This window comes from Perca fluviatilis, chromosome 4 (assembly GCF_010015445.1).
Source record: "Perca fluviatilis chromosome 4, GENO_Pfluv_1.0, whole genome shotgun sequence".
In the NCBI taxonomy this organism is placed as follows: domain Eukaryota; kingdom Metazoa; phylum Chordata; class Actinopteri; order Perciformes; family Percidae; genus Perca; species Perca fluviatilis.
This window is the reverse complement of record NC_053115.1, coordinates 19402341-19424167: the sequence shown is the minus strand read 5'-3', so window position 1 is coordinate 19424167 and position 21827 is coordinate 19402341. Positions and strand designations below refer to the sequence as shown.

The 21827-nt window shown below is 40.2% G+C and overlaps 2 protein-coding genes across 2 annotated transcripts in view; one reads left to right on the top strand and one right to left on the bottom strand.

Annotated features, from left to right (window-relative positions):
• Positions 1–311: 311 nt before the first annotated feature.
• LOC120557156 (glutathione peroxidase 1-like) lies at positions 312–2108 on the bottom strand. Its single transcript, XM_039797196.1, has 2 exons — positions 1792–2108; positions 312–996 (listed from the first exon to the last, which is right to left on the bottom strand). Exons 1-2 carry the CDS (start codon positions 2020–2022, stop codon positions 646–648), a joined length of 582 nt encoding a protein of 193 aa, XP_039653130.1. The 5' UTR covers positions 2023–2108; the 3' UTR covers positions 312–645.
• An 8007-nt stretch (positions 2109–10115) lies between these two features.
• LOC120557153 (testis-expressed protein 264 homolog) overlaps positions 10116–21827 on the top strand; it is a 36393-nt gene continuing 24681 nt past the window's right edge. The window contains exons 1-2 of the mRNA XM_039797189.1: positions 10116–10587; positions 16621–16842. Of these exons, the coding sequence (XP_039653123.1) occupies positions 10333–10587; positions 16621–16842 (477 nt within the window). The 5' untranslated portion in view covers positions 10116–10332. The remainder of the gene's footprint in view (positions 10588–16620; positions 16843–21827) is intronic.

Sequence of the window (21827 nt, the reverse complement as noted above, 5' to 3'; positions counted from 1 at the left end):
CCCCCCCCCATCCCTCTCCATGCACAACCACACAAATACAACCTGTAGCTGTTAAAGACTAAGGACTACTGTCATGAAAGCACAGTATCACTTTAACAAAACTAAAAACTAAAAACTAAACTAAAAACTCTGCAAATGCTCATATGAGTACTATGTACAATGCCTTTTTTATGTGTCTTTTTTATCTTTTATTTTTGTTATTTTGTTTTTATTATTTATTTACTGCTGCTGCACTGATTGCCACCAATTAAATGCTGTTGTGTTCATACAATGACAATGCAGCATCTTGACTCTTGAAATGACAGGAGCACTTTAAATGACATTACATTTTTATTTCTCCTCTTTAAGTCTACCCGATGAAGATATTTGTGATATACACATGACATGTTGCAGAGTCAGTCTTTTACATGTTCATCAGAAACTCCCTTACAAAAAGGTTTCAAGGAGTTTCTTCATTTAGTAAACATGCTGAACAACCACAGTATACAGCACTGGAAATATCACAAATTTAGGAGTGGTGCAATTGAGTTTAACGGTGAAGGTGGAAAAACAGGATGAAACAATCCAAACAGATGATTAATCTTTTTGGCCAGGCTAGTTATAACTGATATCCCTTAACAATTACCCAGCATGTTGTAGCACACTTTACTTGACCCTCTTAAGTAGCTCTTTAATATCTGCCTCAATATCAATGGTAAGGAAATTTCTGCTGTAGCGTTTGTAAGGCTCCCCATCAGGACTGATCAGAAACTTCTCAAAGTTCCAGGACACGTCATTCCTACTGACAGGACTCCAAATTATGAACTTTGGATCAGTCATGAGAGCCATGGCATCATCACAGGGGAATGGAAGCTTTTCTTTCAGATATACAAACAAAGGGTGGGCATCCGTTCCGTTCACATCCACCTTCTCAAGGAGCTGAAAATTGGGTTCAAAGGCATTCCCTGGACGGACATACTTCAGAGACCTTAGGATTTCATCATTTTTGCAGTTCTCCTGTTATAAAAAAAGACAGAAACATGAAATACATTATACACGGACCGTATGCAATCAGGTTGATTAAGCCTACATTAGTATTTCCATTTTAATACTACTTTATACTGCTACTCCATGCTGCATTTTAAAAGGAAACATTGTACGTTTTACTCCCTATATTTATCTGACAGCTGCAGTAACTGGTTATTTTGCATATTCAGATTTGTACAACATGATAAAGTTATAAAATATAAAGTAGTTAAAATTAGCTCCAATACCATCTACAAAGGTACAATGTTACCTTATCATTCATGCATTAGTAGCCTATTAATAAAACACATTCTGCTGCTTATGAGTACTTTTAGTTTTGATACCTTAAGTAGGCTACATTTTGCTGATAATACTTCTTTTATGGAAGTAATATTTTGGATGCAGGACCTTTACTTACAATGGAGCATCTGTTGTGATACTGCCATTTTTACTTAAATAAAGGATACACTGTATATTGCCTAAAGCCCAAGGGACAAACCTTTTTAACTTCATCTTGAAGTCTCAAAGCAGACTGAAAAGACAAATGTCATTTACCACGGGCATCTTTCAGGTTAAAAACGTCTTTACTAGAATGTATGACATTAACAGTTTTGTTCTGTTTTTGTTATTCTTCAGGTTTTTGTTCTATAGTCCGATAATCAAGAAGCAATAGACCTACATTTGAGCTTTAGAGAGACACATCATGTTCTAAAAATCTAATATCCTCCCATGGTTAAACAGTCGTAGTCTATATGTCAGCCACTTTTGAAATCACACATGGCCTACCTGATGTCCAAACTGATTACAGGGCACACCCAGAATAACGAGTCCCTTGGCGGAGTAACGACTGTTGAGCTCGTTCATCTGAGTATAGTCCCTGGTTGTTGTTCCTCATAGAGACGCCACATTCTCAATGAGAACAACTTTCCCCTTCAGACCAGAGAAACTGAAGCTTTCTCCAGAAAGCAGTTTAGCTGTCAGGTCGTAAAACCTTCTCACTTTCCCAGCCATTCTCATGAATTCCGGATGGAGGCTATTATAACGTTACCTACGCATACAGGTTAGTCGACTCGATTTAAGAAAAAAAAAAAAGACGTTCAGCTTATCTCAACAAGTTCCCTGCAAGTCCCGCCCTCATGTTTGTAATGGGGCGGGACAAATATACACAACTCTCAAGGTCATTTTAAATGACGTTAACTTTGTTTTGGTGCAATACAATAGCTCCTATACATATGCAATCACAAAAAAAGTCAGATGACTTACGATTCTTGGACCCAAAACAAATCAAGTAACCATGACGCCCCCGCATTATTAATGGTCTACTACATTGTATGGAATGCCGTTTTATTCAATATTAAATAAATGACTAAATACATAAATAAATGAATAAATAAATATGCCTTTGAAATACATCATGAAATAAATAAATGAGGCAATAAATACATCAATAATTAAATAAATGTAAATATTCATATAAAAATGAATCAATTAGTTAAATAAATATATAGCTACCCACTGCGGGTTGACACAACATTAGCTGAGGCGTTGTTAAGTGAGCTAGTGGGCAAACAACTGCTCTAATTCACATTGAACTGAACATTTCCGTTGATGGTGAAGTGAGACAAGGTGAATGGGACTTCTTTGGGACTATTTATGTGGACGTTTCTGTATGTATTTTTTATTTTATATAACATTGTGTTTACAGGTGTGTCAACTGCAGCGGCTGTGCAAGAAGTAAACAAGATGAATGAGGACAGAAACGTCCACATAAATAGCCGGTGTGGTGCTCCGTCAGTTGAGCGGTAGTTGGTGGTCTAGTTACCCCAGAATAGATGACTGTGCGCTGGGTACAGAGCCCCGCGAGATGTCAGTCGTGGTGCTCCGTCAGGTCAGCGCTAGTTGGTGGTTCAGTTACCCCCAGAATAGGTGACTGTGCGCTGGGTACAGAGTCCCGCTGCTGCGGTCATGGTGCCCACGGCTCTGTTGTGAATGTGAGAGATAGCCATGCCCCCCGATTTGCATATACAGTGCCTTGCGAAAGTATTCGGCCCCCTTGAACTTTTCGACCTTTTGCCACATTTCAGGCCTCAAACATAAAGATATAAAACTGTAATTTTTTGTGAAGAATCAACAACAAGTGGGACACAATCATGAAGTGGAACGAAATTTCTTTGATATTTCAACCTTTTAAACAAATAAAAAACTGAAATATTGGGCGTGCAAAATTATTCAGCCCCCTTAAGTTAATACTTTGTAGCGCCACCTTTTGCTGCGATTACAGCTGTAAGTCGCTTGGGGTATGTCTCTATCAGTTTTGCACATCGAGAGACTGACATTATTGCCCACTCCTCCTTGCAAAACAGCTCGAGCTCAGTGAGGTTGGATGGAGAGCGTTTGTGAACAGCAGTTTTCAGTTCTTTCCACAGATTCTCGATTGGATTCAGGTCTGGACTTTGACTTGGCCATTCTATTCTATTCAATTCAATTCAATTTTCAATTCAATTCAATTCAATTCAATTCAATTTTATTTATAGTATCAAATCATAACAAAAGTTATCTCGAGACACTTTCCAAAACCCCAACAATTACAGTAATTCCATCAAGAGCAAGCATTAGCAGTGGCTATCGCGACAATGGCAAGGAAAAACTCCCTTTTAGGAAGAAACCTCGGCAGACCCAGACTCTTGGTAGGCGGTGTCTGACGGGCCGGTTGGGGGTGTGATCAACAGTGGCGATAATAGTCACATTAAAGGTCACAGTGACGTCGAAGGTCATCGTGGAAGTTCATGTCATAGCAGGGCACATCGTGTCATACTGAGTAGTGCAGTCCCCTATACGACGATCCAGACTACTCTGTGCATAGTAACATCACAGCAGGGCGTTGCGGATGAAAGAACGTGCGCTGCAGAGCATGGGTGGATGCGGCGGATGCAGCGGATGCAGCAGGATGCGGCCGGGATTTGCAGAGAATCACAGAGCATAGCTCTGCAAAGAAGAAACATAAGGACTCCGGGGAGTAAACTCCCCAGAGCTAGATTAGTAACAAGCAATTCTGGGACAGGATGCATACAGAAGTAACAAGTAGAGAAGAGAGAGCAGCTCAGTGTGTCATAGGAAGGAAACAGCAACCCCTGCAGTCTAGAATTGTAATAGCATAACTAACTACGAGGAGAAGCAGGTGGGCCGGGTTAGGTGGACGCGGCTCCCTCACTCCCTAACTATAAGCTTTGTCAAAGAGGAGGGTTTTCAGTTTACTCTTGAATGTGGCGACGGTGTCTGCCCCTCGAACCCAGCCTTGCGGAGCTGGTTCCATAGAAGCGGAGCCTGATAGCTGAAGGCCCTGGCCCCCAGTCTACTTCCAGAGACTCTAGGAACCACAAGTACGCCCCGCCATTCGGGAGGCGCAGTGCCCTAGTGGGACAATAAGGTACTAAGAGCTCTTCTAGGTATGATGGTGCTTGACCATTTAGAGCTTTGTAAGTCAGGAGGAGGATTTTAAATTCGATCCTAGACTTCACAGGAAGCCAATGCAGAGAAGCTAATACAGGAGAAATACGATCTCTTCTATTAGTTCTCGTCGAACACGTACTGCAGCATTCTGGATCAGCTGGAGAGCCTTAAGGGACTTATTTGGACAACCTGATAATAAGGAATTGCAGTAATCTAGTCTAGAAGTACGCAATGCATGGACTAGTTTTTCAGCATCATTCTGAGACAGGATATTCCTAATTTTGGCAATGTTACGAAGATGGAAAAAGGCTATTCTTGAGGTTTGTTTTAAATGGGCGTTGAAGGATATATCCTGATCAAAAATAACTCCCAAATTTCTGACCGCAGTGCTGGAGGCCAGGGCAATACCATCCAGAGTAGCTATATCTTTGAAAACGCGTTTGGCAGTGCGTTGGTCCTATCACAATAACTTCCGTTTTGTCTGAGTTTAACATCAGGAAGTTGTGGGTCATCCAGGATTTTATATCCTCAACACACGTTTGAAGTCTTGCTAACTGACCACTTTCATCTGGCTTAATTGACAGATATAATTGGGTATCGTCTGCGTAGCAGTGATAATTAATTGAGTGTTTCCTAATAATATGTCCTAGAGGAAGCATATATAAGGAAAATAGAATTGGTCCAAGCACTGAGCCTTGAGGAACGCACCATGGCTGACTTTGGGGGCTTGGAGGGTTTATCGTTAATGTTAACAAATTGGGATCGCGCAGAGAAAATAAGACTTAAACCATTTTAGTGCAGTTCCTTTAATTCCGACTAAGTGTTCTAATCTCTGTAACAGGATTGTATGATCAATAGTGTCAAAAGCAGCACTAAGATCTAGTAAAACAAGAATGGAGACAAGTCCTTTGTCTGCAGCTGTTAGAAGGTCGTTAGTAATTTTCACCAGTGCCGTCTCTGTGCTATGATTCTTTCTAAATCCTGATTGAAAATCATCAAATAAACTGTTGCTATGTAGAAAATCACATAACTGATTAGCAACCACCTTCTCAAGGATCTTGGATAGAAAGGGAAGGTTAGATATAGGTCTATAGTTTGCTAAGACCTCAGGATCCAGGGTCGGTTTTTTCAGAAGAGGTTTTATCACAGCTATTTTAAATGACTGCGGTACATAACCTGTTAATAAGGACATATTGATCATATCTAGTAGTGAAGTGTTTACCACGGGTAGGCTTCTTTGAGTAGCCTCGTTGGGATGGGGTCCAAGAGACAGGTAGATGGCTTAGCTGAGGATATCTTTAACATTAATTGTTGAAGGTCTATAGGATAAAAGCAGTTTAAGTATATGTCCGGATTAGTCGTTCGTTCTAGCGGTCCTGTATTTAAAGATGAACTGTTAGAAGTTGAGGGCAAAAAGGTGATTAATTTTATCTCTAATTGTTATAATTTTATCATTGAAGAAGCTCATGAAGTCATCACTACTCAGAGCTAGAGGAATAGATGGCTCAGTAGAGCTATGACTGTCTGTCAGCCTGGCTACAGTGCTGAAAAGAAACCTTGGGTTGTTCTTATTTTCTTCTATTAGTGAAGAGTAATAGTCTGATCTGGCTTTTCTTAAGGCCTTCCTATAGGTTTTGAGACTTTCTTGCCAATCCAGACGGGATTCTTCCACTTTGGTGGAGCGCCACTTACCCTCGAGGTTTCGCGAGACTTGTTTCAATCTGCGAGTTTGTTCGTTATACCAAGGAGCTTTTTTCCTTCGCTTCATCGTCTTCTTTTTGAGAGGAGCGACAGAGTCCAAGGTTAGTTCCGTAGGCAAGTTGCAGCGCCGTCCACAAATGCATCAACCCGAGAGGGACTTAGGTTAACATAGAGGTCCTCTGTTATTCTAGCACGACCTAAGAGTCAAATGCTGTTGTAATATCTTCCTTAAATTTAGCTATAGCACTGTCAGATAGGCATCTAGTGTAGAAGCCATTATCTAGTTTAGTATGGTCAGGTAGCAAGAATTCAAAAGTAATTAAAAAATGATCTGATAATACCAAATTCTGCAGAAATATTCTTAAGTCCTCAATTTCAATACCATATGCCAGCACAAGGTCGAGGGTGTGGTTAAAACAGTGCGTCGCCTTGTGCACAGTCTGACTGAAACCGATTGAATCCAGTAATGTGTTGAAAGCAGTAGTAAGGCTATTGCTGTCAACGTCCACATGGATATTAAAATCACCTACAATAAGTACTTTGTCTGATTTAAGGACTACACATGATAAAAACTCTGAGAATTCAGATAAAAATTCAGAATACGGACCTGGAGCTCGGTAGACAACAACAAATATAATTGGCTGTTCTGATTTCCGTGTTGGATGTTGAAGATTAAGAACAAGACTTTCAAAAGAGTTATAATTCAGTTTGGGTTTAGGGTTAATTAACAGGCTTGAATCAAATATGGCTGCAACTCCCCCTCCTCGGCCGGAGCCTCTAGGAATTTGAGTATTAATATGACTGGGAGGAGTCGCTTCATTTAGACTAACATATTCTTCATGGCCCAGCCATGTTTCAGTAAGACAGAATAGATCAATTTGATTATCAGATATCAATTCATTTACTAGTACTGCTTTAGAAGACAGAGATCTGATATTTAGTAATCCACATCTAATTTTCGTCTCCTTTTCTATCATTGCAGTGGTAGTTTTAATTCCCAATAGGTTGTTAAGTATTGCCCCTCTATTCACCACTTTGTGTGGTCTGTTGTTGATTATAATTGGAATAGTACTAGTACTACATGTTACTGGAATAGTACCAGTACTACACGTTACTGGAATAACACTAGTACTACATGTTATCCTGCAGAAAACATTTTCAGATTCATCCACTTGTATAGTGCTATCAGGATCAATGCTTGGGGGACATGAATCTGTGATATTTTCAACATAATGTCAATACTTGCCTTTCAGTGTGGTCGTTATGTTGTCAGATAGCATCCTGGCTCCGTGTCGGTTTGGGTGGAGACCATCACGCTTCAGCAGGTTGGGCATCTCCCAGAACAAGTTGAAGTTGTCGACATAGGGAATGCTCAGGGAAGTGCAGAGTGGTTCCAGCCAGGTGTGGAGCCAGAACAGTCTGGACCATCTCTCAGCACCCTTCCTGTAGGTAGGTAGAGGCCCAGAGATGACAATCCGCTTACCTGTGCCCATCAGGGTGGAGAGGAGAGTGGTGAAGTCTCTCCGGAGTGCTGTCGACCGTCCCTCTCTGATGTCGTTTGTGCCCACATGCACGATGATGTTGTCGACCTTGGCGTGGCGGGCGAGGATGCCGGGAAGTTTGTGCTGGATGTCACGGACCTTGGCACCGGGGAAGCAGTAGACCTTAGAGGGACCGCTAGGTAAAGGGGGAATGTGGAGGTCCCTTACCATGGAGCTTCCGATGATCAGCGTGGAGGTTGATGAGTCCGAGGGGGGAGAGTCCGCCCTCAATGGGCGCGTCGATTGTGTCGCTGGACCAGGATGAGCTGCGTGGGGACGTGGCAGAGAAGGGAACTCCTCGTCGTTCGTCAGAATGCTGTAGCGGTTTTCTAGTCGTAGGGGTTGGGCTGGGGCTGAGCGTTGTCCTGACCGCCTGCTCTGGTGCTTGCTTACACGCCATGGCTCCGGCTGGTGTGGAGTGGAGCTGGTCATTCTAACACCTGGATATGTTTATTTGTGAACCATTCCATTGTAGATTTTGCTTTATGTTTTGGATCATTGTCTTGTTGGAAGACTAATCTCCGTCCCAGTCTCAGGTCTTTTGCAGACTCCATCAGGTTTTCTTCCAGAATGGTCCTGTATTTGGCTCCATCCATCTTCCCATCAATTTTAACCATCTTCCCTGTCCCTGCTGAAGAAAAGCAGGCCCAAACCATGATGCTGCCACCACCATGTTTGACAGTGGGGATGGTGTGTTCAGGGTGATGAGCTGTGTTGCTTTTACGCCAAACATAACGTTTTGCATTGTTGCCAAAAAGTTCGATTTTGGTTTCATCTGACCACAGCACCTTCTTCCACATGTTTGGTGTGTCTCCCAGGTGGCTTTTGGCAAACTTTAAACGACACTTTTAATGGATATCTTTAAGAAATGGCTTTCTTCTTGCCACTCTTCCATAAAGGCCAGATTTGTGCAGTATACAACTGATTGTTGTCCTATGGACAGAGTCTCCCACCTCAGCTGTAGATCTCTGCAGTTCATCCAGAGTGATCATGGGCCTCTTGGCTGCATCTCTGATCAGTCTTCTCCTTGTATGAGCTGAAAGTTTAGAGGGATGGCCGGGGTCTTGAAGATTTGCAGTGGTCTGACACTCCTTCCATTTCAATATTATCGCTTGCACAGTGCTCCTTGGGATGTTTAAAACTTGGGAAATCTTTTTGTATCCAAATCCGGCTTTAAACTTCTCCACAACAGTATCTCGGACCTGCCTGGTGTGTTCCTTGTTCTTCATGATGCTCTCTGCGCTTTACACGGACCTCTGAGACTATCACAGAACAGATGCATTTATACGGAGACTTGATTACACACAGCTGGATTCTATTTATCATCATTAGTCATTTAGGTCAACATTGGATCATTCAGAGATCCTCACTGAACTTCTGGAGAGAGTTTGCTGCACTGAAAGTAAAGGGGCTGAATAATTTTGCGCTCACTTTTTCAGTTTTTTATTTGTTAAAAAAGTTTGAAATAGCCAATGAATTTCGTTCCACTTCATAATTGGGACCCACTTGTTGTTGATTCTTCACAAAAAATTACAGTTTTATATCTTTATGTTTGAGGCCTGAAATGTGGCAAAAGGTCGAAACGTTCAAGGGGGCCGAATACTTTCGCAAGGCACTGTAAGAACTGGAAATAAATAGAGAGGGAAATAAATAAATGTGGCATTAAGAAATAAAAGTCCACGGAAATAAATAAATGTGGATTTATGAAATAAAAGTCTCTTGAAATAAATAAATGTGGACTTATGAAATAAAAGTACCATGAAATAATTAAAAGTAAAACCTTTTAATATATTTATTTAACTAATTGATTATTTTTTATATTTTGTATAAATGTATTTATTACCTCATTTAATTATTTCATGATGTATTCCAAAGGAATATTTATCTATTTATTAATGTATTTATTTATTAATTAATTAATTTGAATAAAACGGCATTCCATTGTTTCTAATCACTAATCATATATGAACTGACTGTGTGTCTCGAGTTAACTGACTTGGAACTTCCATTCAAAATAAGTAACTTAACATAAAAAGTGGCATCACGTGACAGGGTTGGTTCAGTGGTAGAGCAGGCGCACATATACTGACACAGAGGTCCATGGTTCGAATCTGACCTGTGACGATTTCCTGCATGTCTTCCCCATTGACATATATGTTCTTCCCCCTCTCTCTCCCCTTTCTCACCTAGCTGTCCTGTCACATTAAAGGCGGAAAATCCCAAAAAATAATCTTAAAAAAAAAAAAGTGGTATCACAAGTTGCACTTATCAAACATTATCAAATGACATATTGACTGTAAGCCTACGCACACATTAGTAAATCTGAATTATAACGTTATCGACATGGTTTCTTTTAAAGAATTTGCAAGTTTATTTGTAACAAATCCCCCCTATTAGTCGGCATAGATGGTACTTTCCAGGAAGTCGTGTGCAATGTGTTCTTTAGTGTTTTAAGCATAGGTTTTAAGTTCTTATTAGTTATACATCCATGTTCATTCAAGGACCAATGGCAGTTGAAAACGACCAAACATTTGCTTTAAAATGTTAGCCTGTTACAGGAAATTATAACAACAGTGTTAAGGGTCCAGACGAAGTTAAATAACGGTAACGTTACCTGCTCCGCCGTTAAGATACCATGCCAGACTGGGTCAGTCTATGCGTGGTCATTATCCTTTTGATAAGTCTTGTAACAGTAGCTGGTTACATTTTGTACTCGGGACTCCTCACAGACATTATCGTACTAACCGGCTCTCCTCCCGTAAAGAAGATTACATTCGCCTACAAATTCAAAGAAGGACCGTACAAAAACTGCAGACAACTTTTTAAGGAGTCTCACAGCATTGGACCAAAGCTTTCATGTATCGGAGTATTTTATGATGACCCTAAAAAGGTAGCTAAACATTCAAATACACAACTCTTTTATACCAGATTCTTTTACCTGTGTTTTCCCGCACTTTACTCAATATTTTAGTTTAAAAATAAGGCAGATTTCAAAATATTAAGTTGTTATGTAGCTAGTCGACCGCTAGATGACGATAACGCCATTCTCTGATGCGACTATACAGTCTATGGATGAGACTGAAGTGGTCGAAGATGAATTACTTCTCAGCAGATAACAGTTGATGTTTTTAAACATTTCATTTGTCCAGTTAAATATAGTAATATTCACAATAAATAAGTTAGTGGCATTTCATGTAGTCTTGACATCCTGTTTTCTTTCCACCTTTCTCAGCATTTTACGGCACAGACTTTTGGCACTGACTGCTTTTTCCCTTAAAGCAATGTCATAGCACATCTGGGCAGGGTGTGGTATTTTTGTGGATTCCTAGATGTCATGTCACAGATGTCATAAAATATTATCCATGTGCATTTTTCATCTGAGATGTAAACTAGAGCTTAACTTAATCTCTATGGGACCCCAACATGTTTAATATTTAACAATAGGCCTACATCACAAAATAAAGAGTTATATTTCAATAAATACAAAACATTTTGAAGCAAAGCAGTACACTGTGGTCACTTTCTAACAATATTACTCACAATAAATCAACAAATTGTTAAAAACTACTACAACATCTAATTTCATGATATTGATCTTTTTTCACAATACATTATTACACTTTTTTTTTTCTTCAACTGCTAAAGTAATATGTGTGTTAGAATCATGTTATTGTTTTGTGATGTGTTGAATGTTGGAGGGCCACAATGCATATTAGCCACTAGCAACTACAGCTGTTGATTTAATTATCAAACATATTCCATCATCAAACAACTTTCCATGCAGGCTATGTTGAATTCACCCTTGACAGTCCGATGTCAGGGTTTCAAACCACTAAACTTTTCCGTCATTCCGTTCCTGCGGTATGAGCTGTATTTTATGAGTCGTCAAGGACAGAAAGTGCAGTTTAGAAATCCCTCTACCTGCCAGTGTGCAGTGTGTTTCAAAATAAAATACATTGTGTTCAATGGAAAAAAAGAAATTCAAAAAATAATACATTTATAGCTGTCATTGCAATGCCATAGTACCGTGAAACTGAGATATATATTTCTTTACCCATACTTTTCAAAGTAATACATTTTAAAGCTGTAATTGCAATACTGTGAAACTGTGATATTTTGCCTGAAGGTTATCATACTGTCAGAATCTCATATGGGCCCATGCCTTATGACTAGAGCTGGGCAATATATCGATATTATATCGATATCGTGATATGAGACTAGATATCGACTTAGATTTTGGAAATCGTAATATCGTAATATCGTAAAATGCCATAAGTGTTGTCTTTTCCTGGTTTTAAAGGCTGCATTACAGTAAAGTAATGTCATAAATCTTATCAGAATGTTGTAACTGTTCTATTATTTGCCTTTACCCACTTAGTCATTATATCCACATTACTGATGATTATTTATCTAAAATCTCATTGTGTAACTATTTTGTGAAAGCACCAATAGTCAACACTACAATATCGTTGTGGTATCGATATCGAGGTATTTGGTCAAAAATATCGTGATATTTGATTTTCTACATATCGCCCAGCCCTACTTATGACTAGCTTGTCTTGTTCCATAAAGATCAAGGGTCAAAATGTGGAAGCTTACAACACTTATGTGAATGTGACAGAAACTGTTGTCGTCTCCTTTGCTGCTAAAACCACAATTGATGAGTTGGATCTCTCTGTGAGATGTTTTCCTACATTCCCAACCATTCCTTGTTTGTTCTCCATCCATCCCTAAATCTCAGTGTCTAGAAGCAGCAGGAAATATTATCTGCTAGATCTGTTTTCCTGATACATAATCCTGCTCTCTCTCCGGGGTCTCCAAAATCATGCAGTGCTAGTTCCCACATTTTAAAGCGAGTCTAGCCAGCGTGAGTTGTTTTTTCAATAGGCTCTGCCCAAACACAATGAGAAGGAATGAGACAAGGTGTAGCACCTTTTTAAAAGGTTAAGCAGTACAGATTGTTGAATTGTGGGGGGTCTGGAGGTTCAGGTAACAAGGGTGGAAAACAGGGGATCTTTAGAAATCGGCTATAGCATAAGCTAATATTGAATAGAACTCTATAGCTGACTGTCATTCTATATGACCTCCATTGGAGAATGCATTGGAAAGCTGGGACATACTGTATATGAGGTTAGATATCATCAAGATATTTTGAATATTGAAGTATTCAAATACTAAAGGCCTTTACATGTACGAGCTGAAACAGTAACAAAATACAATGGATGATTGATATATGATTAAACAGAGTGGTGTTTCTGTTATTTAGCTTTCTTTATTGGTGTAATTGGGGTGGACAAAATAAACATTTGTCAGTGTAGCGCGATACAAATCAACAGCACCACAAACTGTACTTGTAGAAAAAAGTTACAAATCAGCAACTCTAGCTGAGTAGAAGGATCCATCAACATCTTGTCTGGCCATTATTAGAGAATATTTCTTTCTATGTTACATACTTGTATTTTAGAAGAAACATTTGTAAAGGGTAGCACCAATAGTCAGAACCAAACATTGTCAAACTATCAATATTGAGGTATTGAGTCGACTATACTGTGATATTACCATTGCCAGTATTCACCTCTAATATTTGCATTGATTCTCTATATCTGAAATATGCTGATATCTGCCATTTACAGAGCTGCCTTTCAACAGTATTGACTTAAGTGGCGCTACTTAAACCTGCCATATCCTGGTGCTCAACAACCTGATGGAATCTAAACAGAGTTCAGTGATGGAGTCTTCAGCTCTGCTTCAAAACACTTTTGTTATGCTCATTCTCTTTTTTCCAAGCCGGCAATTAGGCTAGCAGTGGGTCCTAGTTCCTCTGCACAGTCACAGCCAAGTTCTGATCCAAGTTAAAATAATTGGCGTAATGATCTCAGCTCATTAGCGTCCGAGCCTCAGGATGCCATTCAGTCCCAGCGTCAGGAGCCCCAGAGACTGCTCTCAGATAGGAGGACTGGTATTTGGTGTCCAAAGTGTTACACACTGTTCATTGATATTTGCAGTGAGAGAGATTTTCAAAAGTGCAGCTGACAGAGGATAAGTGTCAGCGTGGCTCTCTCATCCTCTGTTCTCAGTTTTCTCACTTTTACCTCCTTTAATCACTTCCTCTGGAGAAACAAAAGACCTCAACAAGGACTTGAGTTGCTCCTCAGATGGTTGCCATGGATACAGGGCTGGAGCAGCTCTGTCTGTTCCTTCAAACGGCCAACACATATTCTGGGCCCCACTTACTAAACCCTTTCCCTCCACCAGCCTCTTCACAGTTTCAAAGGCAGGGGGTTTCTGACCCATTGCTCCTACTTCACCTCTACCCTGCCGCTCTCTTCTCCTCCTCTCCCCTCTGTGTCCAACTTTGACAAACGTCAGAGGGTAACGGGGGGTGAAGCATGTAGTTTTCTGTCAAACTTGATATTCCAAGTAAGCAATCAGGGTCAGGGTTTGGGGTCCTTGAGACATAGATTGTCTAAATAAAAAGCTGTGCGACATGTGGAGTGGTGGTGAAATGACACGTGTCTGCCCATCGTCAGGGACCCACGTTTGGGTCACAAAATGTTGAAAGCTGTGGGCATGGCAGCTGAAGCAGGGGCCGGTTAGGAACTGTGTATCAGTCTGTATGTCAGTCTTTGTGGTGAATGATGAAATAGTGGAAAATCTCTCTGATACTTGCCCTTTTTGAAAGTCGTAAAAAAACATTAAGCCTCGCTGGATCTGAGCATGGATGGAAAGTACTTTGTATGCGGATGAAGATAGTTTGCCTTTCTTACTTTGTTGCCTTACCAAAGTCAATTCAGCCCATGTGCAACAGAGACACAAACCCGTTTCTTCAGTTGAATTTTGGAAACTTTGTTGCTTCAGATGAGCTGTCAGTGTATCGAAGAAACATCAAAAGACAGCACCCTTGTGTCTTGATGAGTGCAGAGAAGCAAAACAAAGATTGTGGACAGAGGTTTGTGCTTTTGGCTCTGGTTCTTTGTTTTGGACTCCTTACATGAAGTCCTGTGATGATTACTGTAATAAATTAATTGGGAAGGATTAAACACGCGGTTTCCACACCGTGGTAATCCACCGTGATAATAATGATATTTTAAATGAAAACAGTAATTGTTATCGTCAACATTTTTATCGTGGTTTACTGTTACACCGGTAATCGTTACATCCCTAATGGAGATTATCTCTTTTTCTGTGAGTCTTTATTGAATCAGCCCTTCAAGGCGTCACTGAGCATCCAAAGCATTATGGTACTAGTAGGCATGCTGGTTACCGGTTTCAAGGTATACCGCGGTTTCCAAAGTCACGGTTTCAAAAAGTCACGGTTTCAAAACCACTAACATTTTCTGTCATACCGTTCCTAAGGTATGAGCTGTTGTATGAGTCTTCAAGGACAGAAAGTGCAGTTTAGAAATCCCTCTACCTGCCAGTGTGCAGTGTGTTTCAAAATAAAATACATTGTGTTCAATGGAAAAAAAAAAGTTGTTGTCTTTCACCCAGATATTCAAAAAAATAATACATTTATAGCTGTCATTGCAATGCCATAATACCGTGAAACTGAGATATTTTTGCTGAGGTTTAGCATACCGTCAGAATCTCATACAGGCCAGTGCCTAGGTACTAGGCTTACTGGACAAACAAGGTGTGGTTTACTGGTCATCTTTAAAATATAATGTGCATCCTATGTTTAACCAGGAGTTGTTTGGTGCTTCATGTGTGACAACAATGCCAACACATCTATAACTTACACCACTGGCAAGAGAAAACAATGCACGTACGGTAATATAGGCTTGAAAATGCTCTCAAGTCAGACTGAATGCATTTTATTTCCCCACACCTTGACTTAAACTGAAGATTCTCTACCTTGGAATAGAGCTGGAAACTGACATTAGATAGACCAAAAAAAGTCCCGAAATCTAGCCAAACAAATCTTATGTCAGATGCAGATTCCCCGTTGCTTGCAGTAGTTCTGTTTGTGTGTGTGTTTGAAACTTTGAATGTGCGGTTTTGTGGAAAATTAGCTTAGTTTGTAGTACAGGGTGAACACCACACTTCTACCCATGACTGGCCTTGCATGTGGAGGAGTAGAGGAGAAAATAGGCATTCTCAGACACACTGGCTGTGCTAGAAGCGTAGCATTGATAGGTTTACAGACAAATTGGACCATTCCAGCTTATTTATTACATGAGCCTTCAGCGCTTCTCAGCACAGTGGAGAGAAAATCTTGGATGTCCCAGGAGTATTCATTTGTAAAGAGTGTCTCCCTTTTCTTCTTTTTTTAATGGGCACTGGGTTGCTCTGAATGGAGGAAGGAGCAATAATTGCTGCACTGCCAAATGCTCCTATTAGACCTCCGATTAATGAGGCGATTTTCTCCTTAAATTTGGCACCTGGCTGACATCAGTAAAAGATGGGGTTTTTTTGCGCACAACCCGTTGTTTTTTTAATGCATGCTATGAACTACTCATAAAATTACCTTACATTACACCCTAGTGTTCATGACTCCTCCGTCTTCAGAGATGGGTACTTGGATAATGTTGATGGTAGGTGACATTTTAGAATTTCCCCCCTTTTTTCAAGGAGACTGAATGTCAAGAGGAAATATGTAGTGTTTTGTGCAATCAGTTCCTGCACAAAAACAAAGCAAACTTTAGAAATTGTTCTGAAATAGCCAGATAGTATTTTGTGGTTGATAGCATTAATCTGTCTGTCAGTGCTGCTGTTGTCATATTGGAGGCCTCTGTATAATTATGGCATTTAGAATCACAGTAATGAGAAAAAAGGGAAAGGTCAAATGCTGCAAAGACTACAGAGTGTGAGCATCTTTTCTATCGGTCTATCTGATCTATCTAAACTATCTATCAGTCTATATTGTTTATATGTTCTCTCCTAGCGATCTTTATTTATTTGTTCCTTTGATCCCTGTTTCTAGGTCCCGGGACCACAGTGTCGCTATGCTGTCGGCAGTATTCTGAGCGAGGGAAAAAACCAGGCAGACGAGGAACTTTTGAAGAGCTATGAGACATCCGGCTTTAATGTCTTTTCCTTTCCTGAAGTCACACACGTGGTCGCTACGTCGTTCCCCCACAGGACGCATTTGTCTGTCCTCCTGGGAGTAAGAAGAGTTTACCCACGGCTAGAGCACTACATCAAGGTATTATGCCTTTTAGACTCTTTCTACCAATCACTTAAAGTTTGTATGTCACTACTAGGGCTGCACAATTAATAAAATTTTAATCACGATCACGATTTTGGCTTCCCGCGATCAAATTTGCGTGATCAAGCGATATTTAAAATGCGTCATTCCGTTCATAGAACGCTCCTTATCAAAGTTTTTGCAAAGCCAATCTAGCGCTCCATGAACCACTGTCTGATCACGTGCCTCCATGAGCCAATCAGAGGTGTTCCCTGCACCGCGCAGCTTAGTTTCTAGATGTAGACAGTCACAGAGGACAGAGTAACGTGAGGAAAATTCCACAACAGGTAGCAGTCGGTCATCATAAGTCGGTCACGATGTTTACCAGTTTACCAGTAAACGCAACATTTTGTCCCGTCTGTTTTGTTTTTCAGACAACAGCAGTGACCAGTGCTATTTGTGTCTTTTAGCTCATAGCTTTAGTAGCAGACTGTTGGAATCCTCTACAGTGAAATACAGTCACACTACACCGTTTAGCTGTCAGCATTTTAGCCGTGTTTAATCCAGTTACTACTGTAGCTAATGGTAGGCTAACGTTACCTGCTGCGTAACATGTTATTAGTGTTTACTAGCGTGACATGCAGCAATGTTTATGTTGCCTCTAACGTTAGTTTTGGAGCATCAGAGTGCAACGCAGACATGTAAGTGGCAGTGTAATGAGCCACTGAAATCGGCGTTGCTATTTTGTCCAGTAGATACGGGGAACCACATGTGCCGTTAATGTGAACAGAAAATTGCGTTGCCTGTATCTTTCATGGCAAACGTACATGTGTGGAAAGTGGTCGCACAACAGCTGAAATGGCATACTCCTTCACAGTATCCTCGAATAAAGGAGGAATGTAGCACAATATGGATGTGACAATAAAATTTGTTTTGGTTAAAAATCAACAAATAATCGTGATAATTAATTGTGATCTTAATATTGATCAAAAATAATCGTGATTATCATTTTGGCCATAATCGTGCAGCCCTAGTCACTACATATAATCTTGAAAGTAACAGATTTTTTTTAATAACCATTTGTTTATTTAAAGGTGCTCTAAGTGATGTGACACGTTTTTTAGGCTACAACATTTTTCGTCACATACAGCAAACATCTCCTCACCATCCACTAGCTGCCTGTCCCCTGAACACACTGTAAAAAAAAAAAAGTGGACTCTGTAGACAGCCCAGGCTCCACAAACGGCAACAAAAACAAACTGCGCCAACCTGCCCCACAAACCAAAACAAACAGTGTTCCAGCCAATAAGCGACAAAAAGGAGTTGGTTAAGCCATCACTGCAGCAGCGTTAGCACGTAGGCTACTTCCACAATGCGTATTCATGACTCAACCAGCTCCTTCTTGTCGGTTATTGGCTGGAAAACTCTTTGTTATGGTTTGTGGGGCAGGTTGGCGTGGTTTGTTTTTGTTGCCGTTTGTGGAGCCTGAGCTGTCTACAGAGACCGCGTTGTTTTACAGTGTGTTCAGGGGACAGGCAGCTAGCGGATAGTGAGGAGATGTTTGCTGTACGTGACAAAAAATGTTGTAGCCTAAAAATCGCGTCACATCACTTAGAGCACCTTTAAATAACAAGAAAAGGCAAATTTGCTCGATTTAGGAAAATATGATATAATGACAATAATGATAAATAGGAGATAAAGTATACTTTTACATGAACACGCTGCATACATAACGGTTACCCGTGCTTCGACAGATGTTTTATATGCATCAGGCATGTTTTTTCAGGCAGCAAAAAGTGAAAATGTGTTTTGTGAAAAGCTGAGCACGTCAATATTTTTCTTTACGTCCCCTGGTGGGCTGGGAGGTGTTTGTTAGGTAGTACAGCAGGAAGAGATTTATGGTTGGAAATGAGATGGAGGCGTGGAGTGAACTTGAAGACAAAGGAGAAGAAAGGAGGAGAACAATTTGAGCTCCTATTAGCACTTTATAATGAATGATCTCACTGAGTGCTGCTTGGGGGACGCTGGGAAAGTGAGTCATTGCGATGAGCCGAGAGTTTTTGTGGATGTAGTTTAATTATGCAGTGTGCTGCAAACAGGTGGTAACACCACAGGTTGTCTCAATCACTCTGCTTCTGCTGGAGGAATGTGTTTGTGTGTCCTGTCTGGCTACCTCTACCATCTGCTTGGACGCTGTTTAAATCTGGCTCCGCTCCAGTGACACTTAGCCTGTCTGAGAGGTCAGCTTTCACAGCCATCAAAGTGGACATGAGTCTCCTTTACCAGCAATATTATATCCTCTTCTGATCATTGTTTCTACACTTGCTACATGTAATTTACTGTGTTGTCTCAACACTTACTGGCTGTAGTTAGCTGTAGTTGTTTAGCTCCATATAATTGGAAGCATTGACATTTTAGAATTAATGACTCCTCTCACAAAATCTTTAGTGTGAATAGATACTTATTGAATCAGATAAAAGAATAGCTACAGTTTGATGGTCTTTGACTCACTTTCTCTACTTTTGATACATAGATTGACATTTTAAAGTATATAGGATTTCAGCTGCCAGTTTAGCCTTGCAATAAATTTTACTTTCATGGGTTGTTGAATCTGTTTTAGAGAGGTATTGATTTAATTTTATGGTAATTTTGAAATAACAAAATATTAAAAACACCTCTCAGTAAAATGCAACAAAGCACCACGAGCACCCTTCAAAATGACCAAAAAGTTTCATTATCAGCTCTCTAAAACAGTTTCAGCAAAACTGAACTTTATAACCTTTGTGAAGGAAGAATTCACTGCAGGCGGTTGTGTTAGACTTCCTTAGTTTGAGATGGTCAGAATAAACTCCATTAACTGAGGGTATACATGAAAGGGGAGAGAGGGGGGGAATGATAGGCAGCAAAGGGCCACAGGTCGGAGGCGAACCCGGGCCCGCTGCGTCGAGGAGTAAACCTCTGTATATGGGCACCCGCTCTACCAACTGAGCTATCCGGATGCCCCTTCCAGCTATTTTTGATTTGCAACTCTCATATTGACCTGTTCTGGAAGATGGAGGCTTAGAGAGCAGAATATATATAAGATTAAATACAAGTCATCTGTCGTTCTATGGAAACCTCTAAAATGTGAATTTATTTTCATGGAATTTAGCGATAGATAGCCTTGGACCAAGGGGAATAAAAGTTTTAAGAGTTCTGGATCTTGGATTTCTGCCATTAGACAAGACATTTTATCTACAGCCATGAAATCCAGTGAGAGATTTGATTCCAAATCCTGTGGTCCATGTTTAGAGGCCCAGGAAATCTGTTCCATTTAAAATGTATGTAACATAAATGACATCTTTGGGTGTAACGTGCAGGTTGGACAATTGTTCAGAGCAGGTGGAGTTTGCAGCTGTTAGCTCTTTCTTTTCTGACTCTATAGTACATTTGCAAAGTGGCGTTGCACTGTGGTATTTTGTTATTAAATTAGGGCCATATGTAGTTATTTGAATACAGCTGTGCAAGCTTGAATATTCTTTCCACAGGGATGATGTTATCCTCCTGTGGTCTCAAACCACACTGTGCAACACTTAAGTAAATTTTATTGGGAGCATTCACAGTGAAATTCAGTTCTTACATCTTGTGATATTGAATACCGTGTTACTCATGGAGATTTATTATCTTGCCTCACAGTATTCCCAGAATGCACCTTCACACAGATAACCTACGGTTCTCTGAGAGGCAGCATTGCTCTGTGAAGGCTGAGAATTGAATCTTAATAATATTACTGAACACACTCACATACCAACATTCAATGAGTGACACCAAAAATATATTGTCGGGCAAATCCAGGGATTTCTTAGCCATCAAACAGACAAACCAACTGTCCATTTTGAAATTGTCAGAGCATTTAAAAGAGCCACATGTATTACCATGCTCCCTTATATCTTTCCAACCAGTGCTCACTAAAAACTTACCAACACTATATATCTGAAAATGCAAAACTATATAAAAACTGGAAAAGGCTATGTGTACCTGCAGCTGTAAATTTCTCGAAACACTTGAACCAGTTAAAATGTCTTAACATGACTAGTTTTCAGGGCATTTGAAATGTCTTTGTATGGGAGTAACTGCTAAACATGAAGTAGTTTTAGGAGTTGAAGTGCCAGCTTATTGAAAGCAAGAAAGTTGAAACACTGAAGGTAGTTCAAGTGTCAATGGAAGTTGAAATGTAAGCATGAAAAGGAGTTAAGTGTTGGTTAATGTTGAAGGAGTGAAAATAGTTCAGGTTTCAGTGGAATTTGAAATGTCTTCAAAACTGCTGAAGTCACTTTAAGCATTTGTCCTCCGTTGAAGCTTCAGTTAAGGTGAAATTGCTGAGAGGAGTTGAAGCATCAGTTGAAGAAATAGACCCTGATGATTTAACCATATTTTAAATCTATTTGTGAATACAAATGCCCTGTAAACAAATGATAAAACACTACATTTGACTTCATTGTAAATAGTCTATTACTGAATAAAATTCAACAACAATATTTCAACTAAAACATGGCTCACATTTAACAGAAGCAGCCTAACAGCAAAAACAGGCTTCTTTCAGTGTATAAAGCATGCTGACACTTCGAATATCCCAAGTGGTGAGACCTTTTCAAACAAGCTCATCAGCATTTAGCATGCCTGGCCAAATGATTTCTGTCTGTCAGACACTTTGAGTCGCTGCCCCACGTTTGGGTTTGGTATTTGCCAAGTCAGACCATCGATCGGCCCCAGTGTTTTTCTTCTGTGCTTTGGCTCTTTAGTGGTGGGCTACATCACAGATGCCTTGGCATCTTGAGATTTAAACCGAGCACGGTGGCCAGGCCTTCAGACTGGTTTGGGGACTGGAGTGGGAAAATAATATTGCTGACATTCACAGAGATCTAAAGGTTTGCGAAAGGCAGACGATGGAACATTTGTTCGCTTCAGGGCACTGACGTTTCTTGCCAACACAGAGGTTCTGGGCTGAATATAAAGCAAGTTTT